We start from the raw sequence: 14,607 nt of genomic DNA on the forward strand, positions 1-14,607 counted from the left end.
CAACCATAATGAAGGTTACAGAATAATTTTGACAAACAAAATAGTAATATCCCCCTCTTATCCCCTCTGTTGTTTTGTTATGCAGTTGGATGGATGAAATAATGTGTGTGTCAAATCAGAGGTATGATACAGAATAGTGAAGTAGGGATATACAAAATGTGAGTGTATGAACTCAAAGAAAAGTATGATCAGATGTTACCTCTTAAATGAATGCTGCTTGTGTGACTGACTAGTAAAACAGATAATATTCTTTATAGTGAATTAAAAAAAAAATATATATATATATATATATATATATATGTGAGTGTGTGTGTGTGTGTGTGTGTGTGTGTGTGTGTGTGTGAGTGTATATATATATATATATATATTATATATATATATGTATTTATATTTATATACATATACATCTATATATATATATATATATATATATATATATATATATATACACACACACATATACATCTATATATATATATATATATATATATATACACACACACACACACACACACACACACACACACACACACACACACACAGCATATAGCAAGGGACAGGAAGAGACTGGAGCAATGCAATAGAAAGAAACAGGCTGGGGAGGGTGGGTGGAGATTTCAGTAAAGTTGCCACAGGACAATATAATAGGAAATCCTGCCTGTTTGCTGACATGGTTAATAGAAAAGAATATAAATGAAGGTGTGTATTAGTAGAAAGTGTCCTGAGCATATACAAAATATTTATGGATACTTTTGGAAAACAGAGTGATCAAAGGGTCTTAACTGAAAGAATGGCATAGCCATCTTTTGTACAAGATAACTTGCGTGTTAACTCCGGAAGACGATACATGACTGTATAGTGGTATGTTATCCCTAAAAAGTAAGAAATGTTTACATAGACAGCTAGGAATATAAGGTTAAGCAAGTAAAAATGAATTCTGTTAACTTTGTAAACGTAAGTAATGTCTGTTTGGTGTGCAGTGGAACTGTGTGTCGTTATAATGTATATATTTTACATTTACTTACTTTAAATAACAACAATCAAGAAGAGATAAAAAAGCAGAAAACACTGGTCGAACTGCACATCCCATCTACCTATACCATATGAGGTTTAAGAGATTACACAGTAAAGACTTTGACTTGGGTGGGTTTTTCTTACAGTTTTACTGAATGGTTTGTCTGTGTGACCTTTTTCCCCTTTGGGTTTAATGTTACTTAACATATTTTGCAGGCACCCTAATATTTATGTATATTAGGCTTGATTTTAAGCTTAGTGTTTCTAAAGTATAGCGAAACAATCCACATATGCTATAGTGATGAGGTCATAGAAAGACCCAAGTTGGCTTTACTGGCCTGAATGTACCCGTAAAGACTTCAAAAGTAAAAATTCATGGGCATTCAGAAGCATTGCAACTGAACCACAGTCATGTCCTTAAGGAGTCATTTGCATGTATCCCATGTGCCTACACTGCAAGGCGTTTAAGGTATTAAACAGTGAAGACTCTAGGTTGGCTGACTCTTTCTTGCAGTTTTTATTGAATGCTTGTCTAAGTGGCTTTTTTACCCTTTGGGTTGGTTATTAATAGAAATATAAGGCAGAATAAGATTACCTTCATTGACTGAAATTGGTACTTATACAAATGCATAATGTGTTATCTGATAAAGAAGAATTAATTAGGAAGCCAGAGCAGAACAATTAAAACAGTTGTGTACAGAGAAAGTACAGTTGTATACACTTACCATAAATGTAGATGTTCTTGTGTATTCACTGTTGCAGTCATCACATTTGGGTTATCTGCTTGCAGTAGCCCTCAGTCAGCCTGATTATCAAAGTCTTGGGTCCTGCATCGGTTGCTGTCTCATCTTCGTAGATAAAAACAAACAGCAAATTTATTAGGTGAGCGCTTTCGGAAATGGTCAATACCTTTCCTTCATCAGACAAAATTAAAACACATCACTTCCTGTTTAAAAAGTCCATTGATTAGATTAATTAACTAGTTAGCACAAACAGCATAAAGACTAAAAGAAACCATACTTTTTTATATAAAAAATGTATAAATGTGTATATATATATATATATATATATATATATATATATATATATATATTCAATAAAAACATCAAAACCATTTAATGTGTAAAACAACATCCAGAAACACTATCTATTCAGGGCTAAAAGTTTAAGCGCTCACCTAATAAATTTGCTGTTTGTTTTTATCTACGAGCCTGCCTGTTTCAACTTTTCTTCAATTTGTTTCGTTTTTGTTTTTGTGCTGTCTCATCTTCCATGACGTCAGGTAGTCAGGGGTATAAAACATACAGCCGACACCATTACATCAGTTTTTTTTGCCCCAGATGTCAGGTGCCCCCTTAATGGGAAGCAATTAAATATATATATATATATATATATATATATATATATATATATATATATAAATATATATATATATATATATATATATATATATATATATATATATATACAAGGTTATACCTCCAACAAAAAAGCAAATACACCAAAAAGCTTTTAAGTGTAGTGAAGGAGAATAGAGGTATAGCCAAAAGAAGTCAGGGGGCTGGAGGGAGGGTAACCAGGACTGAAACAGTGAATACACTCGAACATCTACATTTATGGTAAGTGTACACAACTGTACTATGTTCTTCGTGTTTCACTGTTGCAGTCATCACATTTGGGTAGATTCCCAAAGCTAAGAATGAGAGGAGGAATTTAGATAGCATTAAGACCAGCTAAAAGGCCATGCAAGACTGCAGTGGCAAAGCCAGCTCTGGATTTAGAGAAAATTGGCAAATGGTAATGCTTGGTTTAAGTATGTATAGAACTCCAGGTAGCAGCTTCTAGGATGTCTCTGGTAGGGACACCTCTGAGAAAGGCTGTAGAGGTAGATGCAGCCCTGGTTGAATGGGGTCTAATCCCCTGTGGGATAGGTTTTCCATGGTGCTTATAGCAGAAATTAATGCAATGGCCTATCCATTTAGAAATTATTTGCTTTGAAATAACCTTCCCCTCTGCCTCTGCAGCAAATGCTACCAGCAGTTGTTCAGATTACTTTTGAGGTTTGGTCCTCTCCAAGTAAAATCTAAGTTGTCTGTGCACATCTAAGGAGTGCAGTATCCGTTCCCCTTTGTTCTGTGGATTAGAAAAGAAGGATGGCAAATGAATGGATTGAATAAGAGCCACACTGGATACCACCTTGAGCATGAAAGAGCGATTGGTCCTGAGGGACACCCTGTTCGCATGAAAGATGATGAAAGGCTCCACTGCCATAAGGGCCTGTAATTCAGATACCCTTCTTGCTGAAGTGATTGCTAAAAGGAAAGCTGCTTTCCAAGAAAGGAATTTTAACTCTGCAGTTGCAGCTGGCTCAAAAGGAGGAAGAGTGAGTTTTTCCAATACAAAATTAATGTCCCAGGCTGGAGTTGGGGCTCTCCTGGGTGGTCTTAAGTTTTTAACCCCTCTGAGGAACTGCTTGAGCAATGGGTGAGAAAAGAAGGGTGGTTCTGTGTTGTAATGAGCTGAAATGGCTAAGGCATGAATTTTGATGGAGGAAAAGGAAAGGCCCTTGTGAAGCATCTCAGTTAAGTATTGAAGAATCTGAGGTAAATTGGGTGCTGTTGTTGCCATCCCTTGAGTTTGGTTCCAGGCACAGAATCTTTTCCATTTTTCAGCATAAAAGATTTTCTAGTACTAGTCATCCTTAACTCCAAAATGACATCCAGCACTTGTTTACTGAGGGATGGTAACAGAGAGATTAGGTAATTAGCCAGGCTGCCAGGTTCAGGGTTTGAAGCTGGGGGTGCAAAATCTGGCTTTCCTGCTGAGACAGCAGGGTATGGGTCTGAGGTAGGTGCCATGGGGCCAGCTGTGACACACTGCGCAAGAGGGGGTACCAGTGTTGGCCTGGCCAGTCTGGTGCAATCAGTATCATCCTTGGTTTGTCCTGTTTGATCTTTAGTAGTACTTTGGAGAGGAGAGGCAGAGGAGGAAAGGCATAAACTGATAGATTTTTCCAGCTGAAGGACAGAGCATCCACTTTCCAAGCTTGTTTGTGGGGAGTCCTTGTGCAGAATTTGTTCAATTGGTAGCTCTGGGGAGAGGCAAACAGGTCTATATCTGGGATCCCCCATTTGTTGATCAACATGTTGAAAATCTTTGGTTCCATTTTCCACTCATGTGGGTCCATGAGATTTCTGCTTAGTTTGTCTGCCAGTGTATTTAGTTTTCCTGGCAGGAACTGAGCCTATAGATGAACTTGGTAGCTCAAGGCTGTGTTCCACAGAGCCAAGACTAGTCTGCAGAGGGGGTAAGAATGGGTACCCCCCTGCTTGTTTATGTACCACATAGCAGTGGTGTTGTCCATCTTTACCATGAATTGCCCTGGAAGAATGTGGTCCTTGAAGGCTGCCAGAGTATTCTGTACAGCTAACATTTCTTTTTGATTGATATGCAGGTGCATTTGACTTGGGTTCCATTTGCCCTGATTGTACTTCCCTGTCAGGTGAGCCCCCCCCCCCATTGCATAGTCTGATACGTCTGTTGTTAGGGTTAGGGTTTGGGTGACAGGGACTACAGTGAATGGTAGTCCCTTATTTTGGTGGCAGGCCTCTGCCCACCAAAGGAATTCTAACCGTAGGTAAGGTATGATAGGAACCATTGCTTCTAGATCCTGAGAATGTTGCCACCATAGGCTTTTTAGATACCATTGTAGTTTCCTCATATGCAGTCTTGCATATGGAATTAGTAGAATGCACAAGGCCATAAACCCCAAGGCTTGTAGTATTTGCCTTGCAGATAGCAGGGTTTTTGTGGCCACTAGTTTGAAGTAAGTTGTCAAATGAATTTGTTTCTCTGGCATGAGGAATATAATTTGTTAACAGGGTACCAGCTGTGATTTCTTTTCATTTATGGTGTACCTCAGACAAGTTAACACCTTTTGTACAAATACCAGATGATCCAGAAGTATGTCCTGGCTTTCTGCCTGAATTAGACAATCGTCCAGGTATGGGTATATTTGAATATTTCTTTGCCTGCAAAATGCAATGACTGGAGCTAGGCACTTTGTGAATACCCTGGACGCAGTAGATAAGCAAAAGGGCAGTGCAGAGAACAGACAGTGCATGCAGTCTGCTTTGAAGCATATGTATCTTCTGCAGGATTCCCTGATTGGGATGTGCAGGTAGGCTTTCTTTAAATCCAGTGTTGCCAGCCAGGCATCTTTGCCTATCATGGGAAGCAACTGGTGAAGAGTTAGCATCTTGAATTTTGGAATCACCAAAAAGGTGTTTAGGATAGACAAGTCCAGGATAGGACGCCATGAGTTGTCTTTTCTGGGTACCAGGAAAAGTCTTGAGTAGAAACCTTGTCCCTTTTCCTCTTCTGGTACAGTCTGAATAGACGGGTGTATATCACATAATCGAAATCCCAAAACATCGAACACCATAAGCTCGAACTTGGAATGTCAAAATGTGATATAATCGAAAGCTCAGAACAGCAGATTTTTTTCCCAGGGAAAAAATTTGCTGTTCCGAGAAACACACACAACACAAGCACACCAAAAAAACAGTAATCCAAATATATACACTTAAAATCCTACTTCTAACCCTACACTAAACCGTACATAGACTACTATCTATCCACTTACCTTAACCCAAACCCTAACCCTAAGGTCTGTAAATATCACACACTCACCTTACCCGCTCCCTAACCCTAATGTCTGTAACTATCGCACACTCACCTTACCCGCTCACTAACCCTAATGTCCCTAACTATTGCACACTCACCTTACCCACTCCCTAACCCTAAGGTCCCTAACTATCGCACACTTACCTTACCCGCTCCCTAACCCTAAGGTCCCTAACTATTGCGCACTCACCTTACCCACTCCCTAACCATCCCATTCTCACACTCACTTTAACCGGGTCCGTTCACACACTTACCTTAACCCAGTCTGTAACCTTCGCACCACGGTGGAGGAAATAGTGAAGCGGCCGAAACAGCCCACCGAATGCTTTCCCTGGGAAAGAATTTGATGTTCTGCAGCTTCGCTATTTTCAGCATTTGCTGTTTTGGGTTCAATATTATAACATTCGACACTTTACAACTTCAATGTTATAATATAGACCCAAATAGCCTTTAATCTTAAGAGAGAGAGTACTTGCTTTTGAGCCTCTGCCCACTGATTTGGGGTTGATCTGGCCAATTGTTTGGGGTTGGTAACGTGTGGAAGTTAAATCTGTATATTTGGGAAACTATGTTTAAAACCCATTTGTCCTGGGTAATGAGTTTCCAGTTTTTTGCTTGCAGAGCAATCTTTCCCCCTAAAGGAGCAGCCAGTTGAGAAGTGCTTGGAAGTTTTAAAGTTAAGTCATTGAGACAGCTTACCATAGGGGGGAGTCTTACTACTCCCTGTTTTGGAAGTGGGATCCCCCCACTGCTGAGTCCTATGCATACCCTGGGACTGAGGCCTGGGTGTTCTGCTGGTTCTGGGTTTGAACTGAGATGGCCTGGAAGCGGCAGAAAAGGACCAATTTTTTGAGGGCCAATGCCTACTAAATCTAGGAGGCTGCACTTGTAAGAAATCTTTAACAGTTTGCATAGATTTAGCTTTTTCCTCCATCTTTTTAAGAACTTCTTCTACTTTGTCACCAAACAGGCGGTCTTGATTTAAGGGAGCATACAGCAATTTAGTTTTAACATTATCTGGCAAAGATTGCTCCTTAAGCCAAGCACACCTTCTAAGTACAGACCCGGTGACAGCAGCCCTGCAGGACGCCTCTAGTGAATCAAAACCACATTGCAAAGTATGTTTTCCAACCTGTTCAGCAGAATGCATTAAATCCTGTAAATCCTTATTTTCAGCACAATCAGGAATCAACATCATTTTCTGTTTAAGCAATCCAGTAATATGTTGCTGATACTTTAACATATGAAACTGGCAACTTAAGCCCTGATGGCCAACGTAGCAGAGGTGTATACCTTCTTACCCCATCTATTCAGGGACCTGGAATCTCTATCAGAGGGGGTAGGATTTTTGGCAGTAGTAGCCTTAATGCCCTTGGGTCCCTGTGAAATGGTCTCAGGATCTGCAGTAAGATTTTTAAAAAGGAACTTGTGAGACTCAGGAACTCTGTAATATCTATCAGGTTTTCTGGGAGCAGGAAGTAAAGAGTCAGAGGCCAATCTAGATTCCAAAAAGGCATCGTCAACCATGTCTAGCACAGGAGGGCTAGATAAAGGTCTGTGTTGGGGCAGGAGTAAGAAATCTCTGAACCTCTTTTTAGAATCAGAGTAATCCTGGCTTTCCCAGTGAAAATGCTCCCTAAGAGTGTGCAAGGTTTCAGCAAAAGAAAAATCCTCTGGGGAGAAGCAGAGGGAATAGAGTCCTCTGCATCAGAATCCTCATAGGTAGATAAGGGTAAAACCTGGTCCTCAGAGGAGACAGAAATTTCAGAATCCTGATCAGAAGTATCATAAGCAAATTCAGTCCTAGGTCTCTTAGAGAGGGAAGGTTGGCTTCCCCTGATTAAATTAATAAGGTCTTCAGCCATTCTTATCATTTGTTTTTTAGGCATAGAGGCCTGACCATGCGGTCTTGGCATTGGTTTCCTAGGCATGGTTCAAGTTTTAGGCCTAGAAGAAGAAGAAGATGACGTTGGTTTAATATGCAAGTCAGTAGGCCTGAATACACCCTCAGAAGCTGGTGCCTGCACAGCGGCTCTGGACCCATCCAAGGTAGAGACATCAGCAGGTTCCACAGTTGAAGCATCTTGCGGCATACCGGACTCCGAATGGGTCTTGGTAGAGGCCTGCAAATCTGAAGTAGCAGGTATCCGGGGCTGCAAAAGCACCTCACTGAGTACTGGTGAACTGGTGACTAGCTTAGGAGAAGCGTCGTCGGCAGCCTTGGACCTAGGTGGCCTGTCTCTGTCTTTATCTTTGTGTTTTTTCAGAAAGTCAGTAGTAGGGTGGCTTTCCGAAGACATATCTGGTCAGGGCCTAGGCAAGGAATACAGTATGAATGAAAATCTTTATGAGGTATTTGCTTTCCACAAGAAATACAATTATTGACTTTTACTGACATCGGTTTAGAGCAAGAAAAAGTTTCCCCAATGGGGTACTTAGCTTTAGTTGAAGAGTTCGGTTCTGAAACTCGAAAACGAAAATTTGCGAAATGCTTCTGCTTCGGGCATCGCATGGCAAGAAAGACTGATGTAATGGTGTTGGCTGCATGCTTTATACCCCTGACTACCTGATGTCAAGGAAGATGAGACAGCAACCGACGCAGGACCCAAGACTTTGATAATCAGGCCAACTGAGGGCTACTGAAAGCAGATAACCCAAATGTGATGACTGCAACAGTGAAACATGAAGAACGTCAAATAAACTGCACAAAACATTCGTCAGCACAGTGGTGCAGTAGTTTATGTTGCTACCTCACTATACTCCCGTTTGGTTCTTGTCTGGAGTCCCTTCTGTGTAGAACCTGTATTTTCTCCTTGTGTTTGCATGCATTTTCTTCTTGGATGTTTTTGTTTCCTCCCATGTCAGAAAGACTTGCAGCTAGCATTCGGTACCGTGTGTGTGTGTGTGTGTGTGTGTGTGTGTGTGTGTGTGTGTGTGTGTGTGTGTGTGTGTGTGTGTACATGCATTCGGGTGCATGCACGTCTGACAGAAATAGACAGTGTGTATGTACATCTTGCAATGGATTAGCAACCTGTCCAGAGTTAGGTCTTTGCCTTATACCCACCGAGTACTGACACAAGCTGCAGATTCTTGTGACACTGAATACATTAAGGAGAAGGTACTGAAAAAATAAACTTATGATTAAAAAAGATGGGCCACACAGTGGCGCAGAGGGTAATGTTATCACCTCATGGCAAGAGGTCCTCTGGTTCAATTCTTGGTTGTTGTGCCTTTTGTGTAGAGTCTGTATGTCTTCCCTTTGTTCATGTGGGTTTCCTTTGGGTGCTCCAGTTTCTCCCAAAGACATGCAGTAGGTGGACTGAACACTCTAAATTGGCCATAAGTGTGAGTGTGTAGTATGGAAAAACAGCTGCTGCAGAGTTAGCCACCACATACCTCTCAACTTTCCAGATTTTTGCCTCATATTTTTGGCCTGTTCCTCATAAAATTTTTGGTTTACTGGCAAATAACTGAAGATTGAAATAACTAAATAATGTTGTACATTAGAGTTTCAGACTTAATTTCCTTCAGAAAATGCATGCTAAGACAAATGCTGATATTCTAGCAACTTTCTAATCTAAGAGCAATGTTTAAAATCTGTCCCTATTTTTAGGCCTTTGTTCACCCATTATTCTAGGCTTTGTCCAGATTTCTTATACTAAGAGGTTGAGAGGTATGGCCACCAGACGATGTGAAACCTGACTCTAGATGATTGTCGCTGTTGAAGTGACACCCCAATCCCATGTGCAAAAGTGGTTGTGGATGAATAAATGGATGGATGGATGAATAAATAAAAAAGATAATGTTTAAAGTTTTATGGGGTTATATTCCTCCCACCTAAAGCAGTGAATTTTACTAGATTTCAGCTTTTCCTTAAATGTAGTGTCTGCTCATATACACCTGAAGGCTACCACCAAAGAGTAAATATATGCTATTAGTTTTATGTCTGTGTCAGCTTCCCTGAATGTTCTGTCCTTCGCTGTAGAAGGAGTCCAGTCACCAGATTACTTTATTCTGGGAGTGCCATAAATTCCAGACTTTCTAAGATGTGTAAGACTGTCATCTGTTTATCTATTCTCATTCTCTTAGTAGCCACTTAATCCAACTCAATGTTATTAAGGAGCCAGAACATATCCAAACACTCACTGTGCATAAGGCTGAGAAACTAATCCTGCACAGGGCACCAGCCCATTGAGCATATACAAATGCAGACACACATACCCATACACACACACACACACACACACACACACACACACACACACACACACACACACACACACACACACACACACACACAGACACACAGACACACACACACACAGACACACCACACACACACACACACACACACACACACACACAGACACAGACACACACACACACACACACACACACTCACACACACACACACACACACACACACACACACACACACACACATATGCTTTAACATGTGCATGGCAGGCACACCTGTAGACACTTTTAAAGGATTTTGACTTCATGTATGGCACACACGTTTGGGATGTAGTAACAGACTGGACCATCCTATAAAAATTCATGTGAAAAGACGATAGGTATACAGACCTCACATGGAAGGCACCCCAGACTAGAGAACCAGCTGTTGTGTGGCAGAAATGCTAAGCTCTGGACTACTGTGCCACCTATCTTACCTTCTTACTTAACCATGTATGAATGTTTTACTTATTATTTTAATACTTAGGATCTTATGATTATTTACTTTAAATTTAATTCCTGGTAAGATAAAAATCCTAACAATTTAATTAGGAAACAATGTGAATTTAACAAAAGTAACCCCAGGTAAACAAAGATTTTCTAATACTATGCATGGCACACATAAAATATCATCAAAAGACCATGCCCTGAATTGCAGCTAATAAGACTACAGTATTCACTGTGTAATGTCTAACTGTGGAATCCATTCTTTCTCTGATGCTTACCCCCTCTCCACACAGACAGCAGTAGGCTTTCCCCACCATAATGTAGGGTTGCATATCATGGTCTAGATTCTGTATCAAATAATGTGGTTCTAAAGGGTAGTTAGGATGCAGACGTGCTGGGGTAAAGGCCTGCCAATGGTAGCTCATTACATGTACAATTTGTAAATTGTTCTTTTTTATGAGAATGCATTATTGATGTTTCATCATTTTGAAACACACATTTTGTACAATGATTTGTACAATGATTCATATTTCAATGTATAAATAATTTTTATTGACAAGTATTATTTGTTAATTGCTTATCTTTTCTGCACTCACATACCCATAGGATGTGCTGCTCAGTCATTTATAAAACTAGTACTAGTCGAAACTTCATGGTAAAATACTTCATAAAATTTACAAAATAATAATATAACTATAACATAAACATTTAAAAAAACTACTTAGGCCCTTCTTCAATTAAAAATGGCTCTGCCCATATACTACCCCAAACTAAATCCTTTATCTGCATGTTTTAATTAACCTAACCAGTTCCTCCCCATAGACACAAAAATACCTAATCTTTAGATTTTCTCCCACACTTCGTACTCTCACCCCCCATCTTTCTATGCTGCTGTCTCATACACCCCCTCCGCCTCTGATACCTCATCTGCCTCACCATAGACATCCACTTTTCTCATCTCTCCTCCTCGCTCCTGTATCTGATGGCTATTTTAATCGTCTCTTCTATTTCTTGATCCTAAGTAAGATGACTCCATTAAAGTAATGCTGTAAAGATTATCAACCGCTGTATAACAAATGATATATTAATCTAATTGTACAACAATGCAAACTGGGTCTTCTGAATGATTGAGTTGTCTTGTATATATGAAGGATATTCAAACAATATAATGTCTGTAATATAACATAAACATGTAATGTAATGTCTGTATTGTCATATAAGTATGTAATGTAGAAATGTCTATGACTGTAATTCGTATTTTTGTATAATGTCTGTGGAGCTGTTCTCCCCGGGCCTGCACTGAAAATGGGCTACGTCCCAGTCATAGTTTCCCGGTAAACAAATGTTAAATAAATAAATAAATAAAACCATTTTATCCTAGGTTTGCATAGTTATTCTTGTATACTCGAACCATTCCCCATTATGCTGGGATTACAGCACATAGATGTTCTTATATAATGGAAATGTATATGCTGGGATTACAGCATACAGATGTTCTTGTATAATCAAAACTTGTCTCCTTATACTGGGATTGCAAGACATAGATGTTCTTGTATAATCATACCATGTCCCCATATGCTGGGATTGCAGCAATATTGCTCTTGTTTACTACTTTGGCCAGTAGCTACAAATTTTATTCACTAAAGCTTGAGATACAATCAGTCACTCAGCAAGAAATGTACAGAAATATCTGCTTTGCACTAATACAGAAATAAGAAAGGGTCTTGCAGCTAGCTGTAATAGTTATTGAAATGTGGCACATACCAGATTACTCACCGGCTCAGTCTTTTGGTTAACCTCCTTCCAAGTTTTGGTGAACAAGGCTGGCAGTCACCAGGGGGCTGAATTTCACAAGATATGCTGTAGCTAAAACATAATGAAAGAAGCAGTGATAAATGCCTTGTTTTTATTCTTTAAACAAAGTGAGAGATTTGGTGCTTTTTCTACACCAGCAAGAGATTTTCAAAATGCATGCTTTTAGCTTACACAAAGCCCACCATTAGTTGTAGCAGCCAAGTTCTGCAGAAAACAACCTTCTTACAGAAGCAAAATGAGGCTGTAAATAAAACTGTACACAAGGGTATAACAGTTCTTTTGATAACGGAATATGCAGAAAGATAAGAAAAGCAGTCTGTGTAACACTAGGCAGTTATAAATCAGATTAGTGATACAGGGTGCTCTTTTAAAATGGAAAGCTAACAGTAGGGGGCCTACAAATTATACGCATTTCATACTGAAAGGGCTCCTTAATAATACAAAGACAGAAAGAGAAAGAAAGAAAAAAAGAGTGTGTGTGCGTGTGTGTGTGTGTGTGTGTGTGTGTGTGTGTGTGTGTGTGTGTGTGTGTGTGTGTGTGTGTGTGTGTGTAAGAAACACACATACACAGATTCAAATAAACAACCCTCGTGTCAGATGTGAAATGATGGGACCGATTTTCTGAAGCATATATATATATCTGTCTAAAACCCTGCATTACTCTTTGGTGTATCTGTATTTATTCTCTGCCTTCAAGAGATATTGTGTACAAATGTGGACTTTCACAGACTTGTATCAAACTGTGACAAATATGTACTGTAATATGTACAAATGTGGAATTTTGTAGACTTATAGCAAGGTGTACCAAATATGTGCTGCAGCTTTAGCTGTAGAGCAGGTTGAACCTCAGCATCTTTGTTGAATTTGTGATTTTGGTTCTGAGACTGAAGATAACTGTTGCTATGGTTAGACTCAACTGCATGACTTCCTACATGTTCTGGGGAAGCAATTGGTGTTTCATTTGTAGAAATGGATTCCAAATACAGAAAAATGTAAACACTGACTTCTGAATGCATGGTCTTGATCATTTTATATTTTCTTAAGCTGCTATGGCAAACTGATATGAATGAATAGATGATCCTCTAAAATATAACTGTGGAGATGTTAAAATGTCTAATTCAGTTATTAGTAGGATGCTGATATATTTTTCTCCAGAATTTATGACTCTTCTCTGAATCAGATGTAACCCCAAATTAAACAGAGGGAGAATTGTACTCCAGGCAACTATAATACAACCTTCACCCCTTGGCCCCCACCTCACCAAAAATATGTTTTTGATCAATACCTTTAAGCCGTTTGCTGTCAGAATGTCATGGCTGCAACACAGTTTGACAAAATCATTGTCAAACTGCTTTCACACAAAACATATTATTATACAAACAGCTTGGAATTCTGGTCTGAGCAACAAAAGCATGATAGGGGCTGTTGTTGTGCTGTGTCTTTATCTTGTCTGATGATAATATATTACTATATTAAAAAAATGTAATTATTTTCAAATTCTGAAATATCAGCTCTGGCCAGGTTCAATAAGTGTTTCAACACATACATATGAGATGAAAAGAAATCTTGTTAACCATGGATCACTTATTTTTTGATAAGGCAAAAAGCTTCTATCCCCCCCCCCCCCAAAAAAAAAAAATATCTACTTCTTGAACTCCATCCTCTTTAATTTGTATTTAACTGTTTAATTGTTCACACAATAATAAGTTCTTTTCAGAATTTTTAATTGATGCTTCTTGTATTGGATATACGGTTCTGCATAGATAGTAAAAGAAAAAAACATTTTAGATTAATGCTGGTTTAGGTATTTTGTTTTTAAAACTACCCCAGCACTCAGGCAGTGTTCTATATGGTATGATAATTAACACTCAAACATTCTGACTAGGCAGAGCTTTCTGAATAGAAGGTAAATTTGGGAACAGACTGTGACGTCCATGCACTGGCCTAGTAATCAAGGAGCCTCAATCCTCACCACAAACACCAGTGAGGGGTTTCCACATTGGGAAGGATAACAAATACACACACAGTAAAGTACACTTTCCGTTAAGAGCACACAAAGGTCATAGTCAGTCTGAGGCTGATTATTCCCTTTCTCTCCAGATCCCCAATAAGACTCCCCACTGGCACAGCTATACAGGTCTCAGCCTAGTGGTCAAGCTAAAACTTCCATCACCATCTCTGTCCAACCAGTGCTTCGTGTCCCTGCCCAAGTAGCTGACACACACACACACACACACACACACACACACACACACACACACACACACACACACACACACACTTTAAGATATGAATTATATACAAACACGCAGACGCTCCTGGGGAAGGCTGGCACAGGTTCTCCAGCTATGCCCCTTCCTGTCAGTCTATACAGTAGTACCAACTGCCACCAGCCACTAATATCAGCTA

At 39.5% G+C, this 14,607-nt stretch overlaps 1 protein-coding gene across 1 annotated transcript in view; it reads right to left on the bottom strand.

Moving 5' to 3' along the window:
- Positions 1-14,607, bottom strand: part of RGL3 (ral guanine nucleotide dissociation stimulator like 3) — a 958,134-nt gene that overhangs the window by 306,670 nt on the left and 636,857 nt on the right. Inside the window, exon 14 of the mRNA XM_044084617.1 lies at positions 12,160-12,249. Coding sequence (XP_043940552.1) covers positions 12,160-12,249 — 90 coding nt within the window. The remainder of the gene's footprint in view (positions 1-12,159; positions 12,250-14,607) is intronic.

The sequence above is a fragment of the Protopterus annectens genome, chromosome 9.part0 (genome assembly GCF_019279795.1).
Source record: "Protopterus annectens isolate FY-2018-M chromosome 9.part0, PAN1.0, whole genome shotgun sequence".
NCBI classification, from domain to species: domain Eukaryota; kingdom Metazoa; phylum Chordata; order Ceratodontiformes; family Protopteridae; genus Protopterus; species Protopterus annectens.